Source organism: Crocodylus siamensis, chromosome 4 (assembly GCF_052110815.1).
Source record: "Crocodylus siamensis isolate JL-2025a chromosome 4, ASM5211081v1, whole genome shotgun sequence".
In the NCBI taxonomy this organism is placed as follows: Eukaryota; Metazoa; Chordata; order Crocodylia; family Crocodylidae; genus Crocodylus; species Crocodylus siamensis.
The window spans coordinates 160,015,211-160,030,786 of NC_143398.1; the positions used below are offsets into that span (position 1 = coordinate 160,015,211).

Consider the following 15,576-nt stretch of genomic DNA (forward strand, 5'->3'; position numbering starts at 1 on the left):
CAGAAGTTATCTCATTTAGTGCACAGCTGGATTACAGGAATGGTGTTTTTTAGTTCTTTCTGGGAGATAGAGGAAGGAAAGGACAGTAAATGGTAAGGGTGAGGAGGCTACTCCACAGCAGAGCCAGATACTATTGTATCTACACTACCACTGCTGCAATTACACTCAGGAAGTCCCTTAAACCATTAGGCTTAGGACCCAGATCCCCAATTGATGTAAATGAGTAAGGTTCCAGTTGACTTCAGTGAGTCCTATGGTGATTTATACTGAGGATTTAGGCTGAGGATTTAACTCACAGTCACTTTTCTTCTGCCTCAGCTATGATAACACGGTTGGCGGAAAAAAAATAGCACAGAAGATACGGTCTTTTTTGGTTATTAGTCCAACCTCAGTCAGTAGTCATCACAAGTTATTTCTTGGTGGGCCATATGAAATGAATTTGGTTGCTCCCAGCTCAAAGACATGCAAACCATCCACAGAGAACAACTCATTCAAATAATCTTGCTCCTTTTTCTATTCATGAATTATCACAAATTATTTGTATAAATATAATGGCTGTTACGATGCTATTTCCCAGCTGCACATTACTTGCAAAATGCTCTCAGCAGTCATTGCTTTGGGCATTTTCGCTGGTTATATTCATCCCTGGGTAGAAAGTCAAAGTGTCACTCAATTCCCACTGGGCTGAAGTTATACACACATCATCCCTTTTGTGCTAGAATTTTGTTTTAGTTCCAATACATCAGCATGACCAACTCATGCTCTGTCTTGCTTTGTTTTTATCAGGAGCATCCTGAGATATGGTGTCTACCTTAATGCCCCACCTTCTGGAGTCAGAGGATTATATATGTTTATTGTTTTTTGGTTTGGTTTTCTTTTTAATATCAGCTCTTAGCTTTTGGGACAGTGAAGAAAAACTGGAAAACATAACTCAGAAAGCAAAAAGCAAGAGGCCTAAATCATCATCATCATTAATAATAATAATAACAATAACAATATCATGATTTTTAAAGCAATATTACAATTTTGGAGGGTCTGATTCGTGGTTTGAGTGCTTGGGGTCAACACCCCTGTAAATAATGCTTACACTTTATGTTCTTACCACAGGGCTGAATTTCACCCTTCTTGCAGGGTGGTGTCAAGAATAGGACTCAAACCCAGATGCAACAAAAGAGAAGAGCAAGCCCTGCCCTGCACTTGCAACTGGCCCAGTGGCTGTCACCTGCTCCTTTCTCCCTCTTTTCCCCCAGCTGATCACTGTGGCACCTCAGGGGGTGAGCCCAGGATACCCCTGGATGAGTTGCGCTCTCTTTTCTGGGCCTGCTCTTCACAACTCTTTGTGCTTGGGGGAAAGGTAAAATGGGGGTGGCCTCTAGAGTGAAATGAGCTTAAAGGAAAGGGAACACAGAAACCTCCCCCCAGAAGTGGAAGAACTGCTTCGTAAAGACCCCAGCCCCAGAAGTAATACAAATTTGTGGCGAGGGGCACCGAGCCCAGCCCAACAGACAGTGAAAGGGCGGGCTGAGAGGGTAGCAGAAAAGAGGCCTGAGCCATCCACTGAGCACTCCCAGACACGGGCCCCAGCCACCAATTCCCTCCTTGCAACTGCTTTGATGGCCTTCCCGGTCTGCTGTACATCCCTGAAGAAGGAGGAGGAACCAGGCTGCTGGGGACAGTGCATTTGGGCAAAGGACAGCCCACATGGAAGAGGATGGATGGCCCCTGAGAGCAACACAGCTGTGGAGGAAAGTCCCCCACCCTGAGCCCTTGTAATAACCTGGGTCAGTTTATAAGGAAAGCGAAGACTGGCTCAACAGCCCCAGCCTCAGTGAGAGGAATTGCCATGGGGGACAGCAGAATAATGCCTCTGCCCTGAGCTGTTTCCACACCACTCCCAGACGCAAGCCCCAGCTGTCAGCTTCATCCTCCCCACAGACTTAACAGACTTTCTGGGCCAGCTTCACATCTCTGCCTGTCTCTGCCTCTTCAGGAAAGCAGAAAAAGGAATCCCACTAATGAGGAGGCCACTGGGGCAAAAAAGAGCATGAGGGGATGGGGATCAGGAACCCCCCATGAGCAGAAGAGCTGTCAAGAAAATGCTAACAGGCTGGAAAGGGAGGGGACACCTGCCCAAACCCCTCCCCTGCCACACAGCAAGGAAAGTAGCCATGAGGGATCAGAGATTTGCTCAGCAATGCACCCCTCATAGGGCTGAAAGCAATGGCCAGGGAGGACAACGGGAGTAAGTGACATTTCCACTATGCAACCTCCCTCAGGCACACAGCATTTGCTTGAGCAGGCACACAGCATTTGCTTGAGCATCCCCTGCCTCCCACCAGGCACACAGCATTTGTTCGAGCATCCCACCAAAGGTGAGTCCAGATATTCATTCTTTTTCCACACTCATTTCTACCCCTGGCTATTTGTATCTGATTATTTGTATCACATGACTGGACACATAGGTCACATGTTACTTTGGCTGCTCCATGGCTGGATGATCCAAGGTCCACAAAGAGCTTTCAAAATGGTTATGAAAATGGTTCTGGCCTGGATATTTAGGTGCCTTCGTTTGTGCCCGTGACTCTTTTCCTGATAGGGAACAGTCTTCCTGGCTTGCTCTTGTGTTTGTGGAGAGGGGTCACAGACCAAGCCGGATGAGAATTTTCTTTTTCCTCATTACAGTGTAAATGAAAATGAAAAGTATCTCTCATTCTTGTTGATTAATTTATTGGGCTTTGGCAGAAATACTAAAACTCAGACAATATCCCTGCAAACAGACCACTTTGGGGAAATTGTCCATTTTGTTAAAAAGCCATTTTTTAACAAAACTGTTTCAACAGAAAATTTTTGTGCAGCTCTAGTTCTGGATGCTCTCAAAATGAACCAGTGGTTTGCACCGCAGTGAATATTCATGGATATGAGATTCTTGTTTGTTTGCATTTGTTGTATTTACCCAGCTCTAGTGATTCACTGCTCTATGGAGCAGATGTCTTGAGCTACACAATTCATCATAACACTTTGTAATTTGCCTCGTACTAGAGTCCTCAGCAAAAACTGCCATTGTTGAAGCATGCATAAATACTGAACTCCTCTCGGCCCCCTGGGGTACTGCCGCTAGAACAGGCCTGAGGTATCTTCTCCATTGGGATTTTGCCACAGTGTAGACACAGTTTACAAAAGGTACAACATAATTTGCACAAGGGCAGTTTAGCCCACTTCTAATAAGATGCAAGTCATGTAGCATCAGTGCAGGCTATGTCAGCACCAGGGGTTTGTAACAGGACAGCTATACTGGTAGATAAATTCCTAAAGCCTGATTCTCCGATTGCCCTTACCATGCAGGTAGCATTGCCTTTTGCACCACAGCAACTGTGTGCATGTTGCTGCTATTCTGGTTGGCTTTGTGTTTTGCACCCACCCTACAATGTAACTATTATTTGTGTTACAGGTTTGCATAGCACCTAGCAACTTGAAGATCCAGACCTCTGATTTCAACCCTCAGGCACTACTATAGTAAAAATAATAAAATACAGGTACCTCTTGCTGCTCTGGCTTACACTGTATGTGTGCTTTAGACAAACAGGAAAATAGAGTCGCTAGGGCTTTTGTCCTTACTAAATCCATGTGAAATTATAGCAAATAATTAGAAATAAGAAGCAGGCCAACTCCATCAGCAATCAGTGTCCCCACTGCAAATATACCATTGCCAGTGGATGTTGATTTGGTATATGAATAGCCATAGGTTGCATTTTCACATAGCTGTGTACTAGGCCCAGACTGCTAGGGCACTAGAGTTTGTTCCCAGGATTCCTGCGGAAAGCCTGGCAAAGCCAAGATAGAAGAACAACGGGGTTAACTACAGCACTGTACTAAGAAATTTGCACTTGAAAAGGCCCCTCCACTCTCCCCCCAGCCCCTCAGATCAAAGCAGCTCTCCCACCACGCGATTAGCAAAGCTCTGATCATAACAAGAGGGGTTAACAGCTCTGTAGGCCCCACACAAGACTTTTAATAGCCCTGCTTCTAAATGACAGCTAAAGCCTTCACATGATCCCCTCACATGAGTGCCCTCTGGCCATTGCAGCTTGCTGGGCTTCCTAGACAATTTGATTACAAAATGGATGGGTTTTCAGTTGCTTACTGTAAGTACAATAATGTCCACAGCATCCTTTAGAGACCTGATCATTTGAGGAGGGGGATTAACAATACCTCTTCCTTTTATTCAACCTATATGGTCTAGTCTAGTCTCCTGAATTCTCTTTCTAGCTCTGGGAGAAGAGAAGTGCCTGTTGATTAAAACAGAAGGTAGGACTTCTGGGGTTTTTTCTTCCCTTGGACAGGGCTATATAACCTTGTGGTTAAACTCAGTGACTGGGAAACTTCTGGGTTTTCTTCCCAGAGAGGAAGTGGTGTCTAGCTGACAAAGCAGAGGTGTGGGATTCAGGTAACTTTAGTTGTAAAACACTGGGAAAGTGTCAAACTATTTCCTTGGGCCAAGGTTCCCTTGTAAAGCAGAGGCATTAATATTTACTTCATTCAGGTTTTTGATGAAGTCAGTCAATGTTGTGAAGTGCTTTGATATTCGCATATGAGGAAAATAGCGTATTATGAAGAAAACTGATTAAACACAATGTACGATGAGACTGTTATTTCTCAGTGGAGTTCAGCTGAGAGTGCCAGCCACTGTCAGTGAGATATGAATGCCAATGAATCCTGCCACTAGGAAAACAATACTTTGCACAGGCAGAATAGTATTTTTCATCTCAGGCTGTAAAAGCACTTTCCACAGACAGATACTTCTCTTTTTACAGACGGGGCAGCCAATAGATAGATGCAGTGGCACCTTAGAAGTGTAGCAAAGCCTTTTCCTCTGAGTCCTGGTAGACTAACTTACCCACCAGGCATTGCAGTGGGTAAAGTGACTCAGACCTAAGCATACAAGTCATAAGAGCTGACTCAGTACCCTTGTTCTGACCATACTGTTTCCTACATCAAAGGACTAGACTCTTTCTAAGTATTTACCCATCTGTGCATCTGTTGCTATGACTGCTGGAGTCTGACTCAAAAGGTGAAGGATTTGGATAGGAAATCATCTCCAGCTCTTCCGAGAAAGGAAGATTATCACTGTCCAGTTATTATGGTGGAATGTCACACGACAGAATGGCATCGCTGAAGCCCACCACGCATTGTCTAACAGATTTCACTGAGAGCGAGTCAAATGAGGAACCACCTGCAGGGCCTTTGTCCTCTTGATGTCTGGAAGGCGAGTTGAAGGGCATATACTGCTGCTGAAATATTACAATCCTTGCAAGAAGCACAGGTGAGGAGGACTTGTGTGTGCATGCATTATTTCAGCTTAGACATTGTTTGAATTGTAACAAACATAGTAGAGCTTCCTTTCTTCTGCACTGGGGGCGGAGGAGGGACACGAAATCAAAATTACCATTCCAGTCTGTCCCTCTGCTAAGAAATAATTTGCATGATGTTAAACCACCCTGAGGCATATTTCATCTGCTTTACCACGGAAAACAGCATTTCTCAGTGCTCAGACCTGGGGTCTGAGAGTCTGGTCTTGTTCGTACTGCCAGTTCTAATAGGGGTATGAGCTAATTCAAGCCAGGAGGCATAACTTCTATACATAATGCTTCCACTTATTCATCTTTGCCAAATCACTTCATTTCTGTGTATCCATCAGTAAAACAAGTAGAGTTATTATTTCCATTGCAGTAGTTTATATAGGCCCCACTTGGAATTGAGGGCACTGTTGTACTAGGTGCTATACAGATATATATTAAAGGGTCATCTACTTAGGTTCATGAAATATGTGATTTAAAATTTAGTTACTCCAGTCCAAAAGGCAGTGTGGACATTTGTTTGTGTAGGACTTCTCTACACATAAAAGTCACAGCAGTTAAATTGTTTTTTTAATGCATTTAATTAACCCAGCGTAAGCTCCTATGCAGACATTCTTATTTTAGCTTAAACTAATTCCTAGGATAAGGCCACAAGAACAAGGTAACACAAGGTAAGCCAGGGTGTAAAATTACAGTGTGTTAGCAGTAAATATGAGATACCTTGCCCCCCTTATATTCACTTTCATTTACCTTGGACTATCACAACATAGCTGCACACTGTAAAGTCAAACCTGGGTTTACCTTGCGTTAGCTTGTTTATGTACTTGTAAGAGTGCTTGCATGAGAAGTCAGTGCAGAGTCACTAGTACAATGTAAATTCATTCCTGGGGTCACTTCTCCAAAGTTAAATGAGTACAATTTTCTCATATCAACAAATACTTGAGTCTGTAAGGTCTGATCCCCACTTCAAGTTGCATAGAGGTTTTATTATAAACTGATTTAATCAAACAAATACAGTGTTGTATGTTGATGCTTAAATTGGTTTAAATCTGCTTTATATTGGTCAACTTGTTGCTATTTACAAGGACAAGCTAAATTGATGTAACTAGTTTTAAATCAATATAAGTGTGTCCTCAGATGGGTTTGTGCTAATTTAATTTCAGTTGGTAGTTTTGATACATAGATGACTTCTAGGAACATGTTTAAGCTAAACCAAAACAAAAACCTCTTAAATCAAATAGCGTGTCTATATGGGGGCTTTATACCAATTTAATTAAATCATTTTAAAAACCACGTGATTTAGCAAGGCCTAAAAGACAGCCCCTGCCCTAATGATTTTTTTCTTTTTACAAGGGTGATGCCAGAATTAATTAATGAGCCCTTGTAAAGTGCTGTAGGACACTAAGTTGCTATTGAGCCTCAAACTGAATTGAGGGCAAGGTGCCTAGAATTCTTTCTATAGTCTTACACACTACCTGAACTATGTCAGCTTCATCCACACATGAATGCAGACACCCATGCATGCACACAACCATCCCGCACTTGCTAACCTTGGGGGGAAGGGTGACGAAAGGGAAAAAGAAATATGGGGGTCTCTTTTTAGAGACTAACCATAATCTATGGGGGGTGTTGAGAGGCCAGAGATAAAGATTATCGGCCCCTACCAACCTACTAATAAAAAGGATTGTGCAGCACTTTTCACCCCTGCATCTCAAAGCACTGCACAAATGTTGGTCAATATAATTTTGCTTACTAGAAAACAGGGAAACTGAACAAGGGAGTTAGGCAGCTCAGTATAGGTGAGGAGACAGAATGACTTGCCCAGGGTCATGCCCAGGGTTAGGAACAGAGCTTGGAGTTGAACCTGACTCTCCTGAGTAATTGTACACTGCAGCCCTCACCAGGGAACTACACACTGCTTTCCCAAGAAACAGAGGAGAAAAAAATAGTCTATGCAATATAAGGACAAAGTATGGCTCATACTCACCACCCGGGCGGCTCTCTCTTGTGATTCACATTTTCGACAGAACCAGGGTCCAGTAGGAACCTGGACAATTCCATAGCAAGCTGAAAGAAAAGTAGGAGATGGTCATATGGCTTATTTTCATTGCTCATTGAATATATACTGTTTTCTATGATTATAAAAAGGCGATGCTCCAGCCAAAGCAAAGCTTTAAACAACAGGACTGTAATACAAGATCATAAATTAACATTAAACAGTAGCTTCTCCACCGCACCCCTACCCTCTAGCAGCAGAACTCTACCCTCTCAAAATACCAAGCTCCCTCTCCTGCCATCACAAGTCTCTCACAGAACATATTTTGGCTTTGATCACACCTGCCGATTAGAGTACTATGGAAAAAGTCAGCCCAAAACAAATCTGAAGCTTAAAAGGAACAATTAGCACACCTAGTTTGACCCCCACCATGTAATACAGACTGCAGAATTTCACCCAGTCCACATAGGCACAGAATAGTGAAATACCAGTAACTTGTCTATGCTTGCACAAGAGCTTGCACTATAACCCAGGTCTTAAAACCCCTATCATCCCTTCATCAGTGAACCAGACAGTCTTCAGTAGCAGCAGCTCTGGGCAGGTAAGGGGAGGCAAGAGACAAAAAAAACCCAACCAAGCTCCCACAGCTGGGAACTAGATTTTCAGGAGAGCTCAGTCCCTAAAAAAGTGACCACATTTTCCAAAATGCTCAAAACTCAGCAGAGATGACACTCTTAGCCAGACTTTTATCAAAAGACTTCATGCCCCAATATGAAGAAAATGTCTGAAAATGTAGGCTAAAGGGAAGCTGAGTTCTTTAGGGAACCTTCCTCTGATTCTGCCAGAATAGGGTAGATAGAATACTTATAGCTTCTTGCTCCCTGTCCTAACCAGTTTCAACCCTGCCAGTTCCCACTTTATTTATTAGATTCAAGGTAATTAAAAATATGCCTATCCAAGGCTGTAGGCACCCTAACTATTGTTAGCAATACAATAGGATCCCAGCAGCATGAAAGGAATCATCTTAATGGGCACTCAGCCAGCCAGATACCTACAGATACTCTTTTATACCCCTTCATTACTGTAAGAACCTAACATTAGACTTTTCCATAAGCCATGTCCAACAGATGTCTTTTTGCAGCATGCCTGGAAGGTCACCAACTTTGGGCTGTTTCAGAGCAATGTTGGGAGCAGTTTCCACTTTAACATAATAGCCTCTAGCTCATATCCAGGCAAATATGAACAAAGCTTTCCCCCAGCAGTCTTTGGTTTTGCCATCATTCCTGATTGTTGCTAGATCTCTGTGCAAACAAAAGCTCTCTCTTTTTCATAACCAGCCTGTTTCCTTTCTGTGATGATGGGACAGTACAAACTCTGGGCTACTAGCCCTGTATAAGGTTTGGTAGTGTCACCTGAGGACATTCTGACTTTTTCAGCCACCCCCTCCCAAACCCAGCCAAGGAATGGCCTTGATGGGTCCTGAAAGACCTTCTGACTCTGAGATGATGCTGGCTCCAATGCCACTAAAGCAGGTGGGTTTAAAGCTACAGAAACAAAAAAAAGACAGGGGTAAAGGGTAAAATAATTCATGCTCCAGCCACTAAGACAGAACAAATTACATCCTCTTTATTCCAGCTCCAAATCTGAGCTGACAGTTGGGGTGGAATCCAGTCGCCCAAGATATTTGAAACTAGGTTCGACAGAGCATCTGAAAATATATTGCTGCAAGCAATCTTGTGATGGTCCCTTGGGGGTTGACAAACATGACCCCAGTTGGTTTTTTTCCTCTCTCTAATGCCTGTGATTGTATGTGAACCAGAAAAAAAATGTGGTGATGGAATTAAACCAAAAGGGCTGGCTCACTCAACGATGAGCCAAGGCATACACATAAGAAAATAGAAACTGTATAAAAGCAGTGATAGAGGAGCCTGCCCTGGGTCCATCTTTAGCAATGGGCTTTAGGCCAGAAGCAGACACTCAGCTGGAGACATTCATTTCCATACCCATTGCTTCAAGAAGAAAGAAAAGAAGGAAGAATAACAACTGCACAGAGTTGAAAATATTAATTTCCCATTTTGATTAGATTTTTGTTGACATTTAGAATTCTGATGGAAGGGAAGAAACTAAATGTTCATGATTCTTTGCAAAAAATATCATAACCTAGCTTTAATGCAAAGCTTTGAACTAAGCTCAAAAATAGCTTTTTGCCCCTTTGTTTTATTCAGGAGATGGTTTCAAACACTAAACATGATTTTGCCAATATTCAGGAATTACAAAGAGAGAAACTAACAGATTAACAGGTGGTATTTTGCCTCAGTAAGAGTTAATTAAAAGCGAACCAAAACCACACCACAATGCCAACTCTATGGGAAAGAATAATGCTTTCAGATTTCATCTAGGATATACTTGAAGTTACTAGCGCTTGACGGAGGCCTCCAAGTTCTAAAGATCTTGCTGGGTGTATTTAATAGGCTGCTCCATGACTATGACTTTCTTAAATAAAAAGTGCTTTGCAAGCCCAACCAAAACACACCAGTCTCAACACCTGTGCTGGCCTGAAAACAGAGACACCCTGAAAGGATAAAAGCACTGTTCTTGTTTGCAAATGAAAGCATCTTGGTTCATCTGGGGAGTGGGGTTACAGATGCCACTGCCCTTCATTTCCAACCAGTAATGAGTTATGAAAAAAATATCTTGAAGCTTCTGGTATAACACATAATGGGAAGTAGGAGAATTATATCAGTGATGTTAAAACAACCTGGTGTAATTTTGAAGGGACTTGCAGCAGACTGGAGTGGGGTTAGGGCCTCCCGGAATAAACTGTTTTATGACAGGAGACACCCGAGCATTAGTTCTGCCTTTGAGGAGATTTCCCCTGCAAGCTTCGCATCCTCCGTTTAACTCCCCTTTGCTCACCTGGTTGCAAATTACCTCTTATTACAGGTGTGAGCCTGGATGTGACAACCACATGCATCTCAGGAGAAAGCCCAACCTCCAAACTCAAAGCAACGCAGCATATTATTAAAGTTGAGGGAAGGGCACGCGTGCGTGCGCACACATACACACCTGGCTTTGCCTGGTGATATGGGCAGGGGGTTGCCTACAGAAAAAGGATAGATAAATACTGGCATATGGACATGATCAGGATAGATCCAAAACCTGACAGATACCAGATGAGACAAGATGCTTTTTGCTTAACCTTATCAAGCAAGCACTTCCTCAGTTTTGCAGCCTCTTTCCTTCTGCTGGATTTAAACTAAACCAAAGCAAATGTGCTTGCATGCACACACACATACACACACACACAAGCATACACATACATATACATACACACATGCATACACACATATATGCACCTGCATATACGCACATATATACACACATACACATGTGCATGCATGTGCACACATATATCCACATACACACATTCACATGTACGCACACATGTATGCAAATACACACATGCATACACACATATACTCATGTATAGGCACATGTGCCCATACACTCACACATACATGCATGTATACACACATGCACACATATACTCACATGTATACACAAATATATACACAGGTACACAGGCACACATACATAAAACATACACACATAAATACACACATATACTCATGCATAGGCACATGTACATGGAGACACACACATATATACCTATATACGTACACACGTGTATACCCAAATATATACACCGGTACATATGCACCCGTATACACACAAACACAGACACATGCACACATGGATAGGCGTACACGCGCGCGCACGCACACACACACGTGCACACGCACTCGGCTGCTTCCGAGATCTGACGGCGCAAACTTTCCGGTCCAAGCCCGCTGCGCGAGTGCGAAGTGATTTAAACATGCAAATGATCCTTATCTCGAGGGAGGTGGGGGGAGGCGAGGGGGGTTGTTTCCTCCCCGCCTCGGAGGATGCGGCCCGGGGGGGCGAGTGCCCGCAGCCATGTGCGGCCGGGAGCAGCACCAGCCCTGGCCAGGAGAGCTGGCTTCACCCCTCCTCCGCCTCCTGCCCCACGTTAACCATCTGCCAGCGCAGCCCCTGCCCCTGCCTGCCAAGAGCCGCCTTCTCCCCCCCGCAGCCGCCCCAGCGCCCCGGGCCGGGGCAGCTCGCGGGAGCCGGCAGCAGCCCGGAAGGAAGCGGGAGGAGCTGCCAGAGGTCAGCGCTGTCTGGCCGGGCCCCCCGGAGCCCAGGCGGGCGACATCGCAGCGCAGGAGCCGCCGCGGGTCATAAATAACTCCCGGCCGCTGCCGCCGGCCCGGCCGACAGACCGCGGGGCTCGGCCCCCGCCCCCGCCGCCGCCGCCGCCGCCTCCCACCTGGGCAGCGCCCCCCGCCCCGCGCGGCGCGGCCCGGCCCGGCCCGGCCGCGATCCCGTTATTCGGAACAATAGGAATACAACAAAGCCCCGCGCCCCCTCCCCCCGCGCAGAGGGCCCGGATCCTGGCAGCGCCGCTCCGTGCCCGCGGGGCCGGGGCCGGAGCCGGAGCGGGGCCAGCTCCCCTTGTCCGCCCGCCCGGCCGCCCGCGCACACGCCCGCCGCCCGCCGGCCCCGAGCCCTGCCCGCGGGCTCCGGCTTGTTGTTTTCTTCCTGCTGCTGCCGATCGCTTACCTTGATGCACGGCCACGTTACACCCGTGTCCATCGCAGTACACCAGCGGGTTCTCCGCCCAGCCCCTCTCATCAGAACAGACACAGCAGCCTCCCACCATCTCCTTCATACTTCCATGAGGGTTTCCTTTTCCCCACCCCCCCTCCTCCGGCAGACACTCCTCCTCCTCTGACCTCCTTTCTTCCCCCCTGGTTTTTTCTTTCTTTCTTTCCTTTTTCTTTTTTGCAACCTGCCTTTCACACGGTTTCCACGGGCGGAGACAAGGGTCCGGGACCCCCGGCGTAAACCCACATTGTTACTGCTAGGAGACAATCAGCAGAGCCGGAGCTCGCCCGGGCTCAGGGGCTGGAGGGTGGCACATTCCCATCTACACGTACTCTCTCTCGCTCGCTCGCTCGCGCTCTCTCTCTCTCGCATGCACACAGGCACACGCACACACGTACATGCAAGCTCCCCTGTCTCCAGTCTACACAGCAATCATGGCTGCGTAGTTTGCATGCTCTCGTAAAATCTTAGGTTCAGGGATTGCAGCCCGGCTGGGTAGGGAGCATTTTTTGTTAGATTTTTTTTTCCTTCTCCCCCCCGCTCTCCAGCCGCCACCCGCTCCTTTTGCTTTTTGCCCTCCTCTCCCCAAATAAAGTGATCAGAAATCCAAATGCGCACCCGTGTGTGCAAAACTCTGGATGCTTGCCCACCCCAGTCAACATGGATATCTCCGGAGCAATCAGTTAGGACCATTCCCCAAATCCTATTATCTATACAATTCCTTTTTGACAGATAGGGGTTCTGCCAGCGCCACCGTCTGGCATGTTTTGGACACCGGCTCTAAAAGAGTAGAAAATTTTTAACCCTATTGCAGACAAGGTCCTTTGGGTAAATGTGATACCTTTTTACTACACCAACTAAATAGTCAGAAAAAATTGTTCTTCGCAAGCTTTCAGGCATGCACACTTTTCTTCAGGCTTAGGGAGAGTCTGACAGTGTTCTGGATAGAATAGAAACCAATATGCCAAATACAGACCCATATTTCTGCATATTGGCTTCTGTTCCATTCGGGAGAACACAACATGCCATCAGACTTCCCTATGCCTGAAGAAAGGTGTTTGTGCCCAAAAGCTTGCAAAGAACAATTTTTCCAACTATTTAGCTAGTCTAATAAACGATATCACTGTGCATGTCTACATGTTGCTCTACGGTAATGTTGTTGTGGCGCCATGCTTTAGCATTTTCTTTTGGAAGTGCTAAAGCATGGCACAGTAACTGCCTGTACTGCACCATGTGCACAACATGTGGTTAGGTTTTGCCACTATGTTGCCATAGCAGTGCACTAAAATGGAGGAGTATGCCGCTACAGTGATGTAGCTGCTGGTCACATGTAGACCCACATGATGGCTACATTGCCATAGTGCTCCATACAGTGACATAGCGGAGTGGTACGTCACTGTAGGGTGATGTGTAGACATGCCCATATTTACCCAAAGAACCTTGTCTGCATATGTCCTTAGACCAGGGGTGGGCAAAATGTGGCCTGGGGGCTGAATGTGGCTTGCCAGGCCATTCTATCCGGCCTACAGAGCCCCTAAAAAATTTAAAAAACTAATATTTATCTGCCTGTTATGTGGCCCTCAATGGCTTGCCAAAACTCAGTAAGCGGCCCTCCGCCTGAAATAATTGTCCGCCCCTGCCTTAGACCAACACGGCTACAACCCACAACTTTTAAACCTATGGGCACATGTTTAGCTAAGGTATCTTTCCAAAGTAATGGGGAGAAAAATGGCCCTTTGAGTAGCACTGGGCATGTCTACACATTCATTAATCACAGTGGTTACTGCACATTTAATTTAGTACTTGTATAACCAAGTACTAAATAAATGTGCAGGAACCAGCATTACTGCAGAGTAGCACCAGTGAACACCTTTTTGGTGACACTACTGCACAGTAGCCTAACAATATCGTGCAGTAGCGTATTAGCACTTTTCATGCTGTGATGCACTACTGTGCAGTGTTATTAGGCTATTGCGCAGTTAGCACCTTGTGCAGATGCACCCACTGGGACAGATATGTTACAGATCAAACCTAAACAGCAGATCAGAAAGCGTCATAGTACAGGGTCTTCATAAAGTCCTTGTGCACTTTTAAACTTTAATAACTTAGGTTGTGCACAAGGATGTTATGAAGACCCTGCATAAGAAGCGAAACTACATGGGATTAGGTTACCATATTGCATGAGCAGCTAGAGGTGCACATGAAGACTAGTGCATTGTATACAGTCATGTAGTGGGATGTAGTCATTGCCCTGATGTTCTTAAAGTAAAAAGAAAAAGAGTGAGGAGAGAACCTGAAGAACAGCAACAGAAATAGCTGGCCTAAAGTTTTACAGCTGGTGGGAGCTAGGGATGAAACTAGGCATGGGTGACTACTGCCTCCTGAGTCTGGGGGGGCACCCACAGAAGCCAGTGTCAGCAGTGGAGACGGGGCTGGCAAGCACCACAGAAGCCAACAGAAGTGTAGGTGGCAGGGACAGCCCTGTCAGTGGGGCATGTGTCTCTCCATTCCCCACCCCCCAGTCACCTATGAAACAGATCTCTTGATTCTCTTCCCAGTGACTTACCCAATTGACAACCCTGTCTGTAACAGAAAGCAGAGCACTAAAAGGCGGAGTGTGCAAAGTAATATAACTTAGTTCAGGGAACAGTTTTGCAAAGAGTTAGATGGTGCCTAGAGGAGCCCTCAGAATTAAATTCCATAACTATTATAGTAGTACAAGTTATGAGCCAGATTAGCTTGGGTAATGGAATGAAAAAGCACACAGTCAATAAAAAGACACTTTTAAGGTTGGGTAGTTTGCATTAATATTTCCAAGTTCCATTCATGTAAACCCTTGTTGTTGTGAAAAAGAAATAATGTACATTATAGCTGAAGAAGAGAACGTTGTATCTTGACTGGGACGTTTAACCATGAAGTCACTGAACCGCATGAAATTCTTTTCTCTGATTCTTTGTGTGGCTTCCAAGCCTTAAGTACAGATAATCTTGGAAGTGCAGAAACTCCTGAGCAGAAGAAAAGCCCCTCTGAATTCCCACAAAGGCAGACATGTCAAAATCTTTGAGGCCAGTTATACAAATGTGAGTGGCCAAGAGTTCAGATCTTTGCTCTGGAGTCAGTCAGTGGAACTGCCAGTATTTCAGCAGAAATATAATAGTGGTTCTGGTTCTCCTCCTCTTATGGGTGTATATCCCTCCACTGATTTCAATACAATTATTCCTGTTTTACAGTAGCGTAAATAAGAGGATAATCATGACAAATAGCAAGTAGACTGGCAGCTCTTCTTTTTCTCGTCAAATATGGTTTTTCCAGTGGAGTAGGTGATCTATATATCCTTAATACAGTGCCTTAAAAAAATCTTCACATCAGACAGCAAAAAGGAAACCCATTCCAACAGCCCTAATAATCACCAGTTTAGCATCCTTTATATTGCACCTGTTCAAGCATTACATCAAGGGGCTGGAAGGCAGACGGCTCCCCTAGAAGTTGCCTGCTGGGCTGCTGTCTTCCTTTTATTACATTCCTTTGAGAGTTACA

The 15,576-nt window shown here is 45.2% G+C and overlaps 1 protein-coding gene across 6 annotated transcripts in view; it reads right to left on the reverse strand.

Moving 5' to 3' along the window:
- The window catches only part of MLLT6 (MLLT6, PHD finger containing), a 93,364-nt gene extending 80,850 nt beyond the window's left edge, over nt 1-12,514 (reverse strand). For 2 of the 6 annotated variants that reach the window (XM_090044572.1, XM_090044571.1), the window contains exons 1-2: nt 11,995-12,514; nt 7,342-7,421 (exon numbers count right to left, since the gene is read on the reverse strand). In XM_090044572.1, coding sequence (XP_089900698.1) covers nt 7,342-7,421; nt 11,995-12,103 — 189 coding nt within the window. In that variant the 5' untranslated portion in view covers nt 12,104-12,514. The remainder of the gene's footprint in view (nt 1-7,341; nt 7,422-11,994) is intronic. The other 4 variants (XM_090044577.1, XM_090044576.1, XM_090044575.1 and 1 more) reach the window with 3 other exon arrangements.
- Between the last annotated feature and the right edge of the window lie 3,062 nt (nt 12,515-15,576).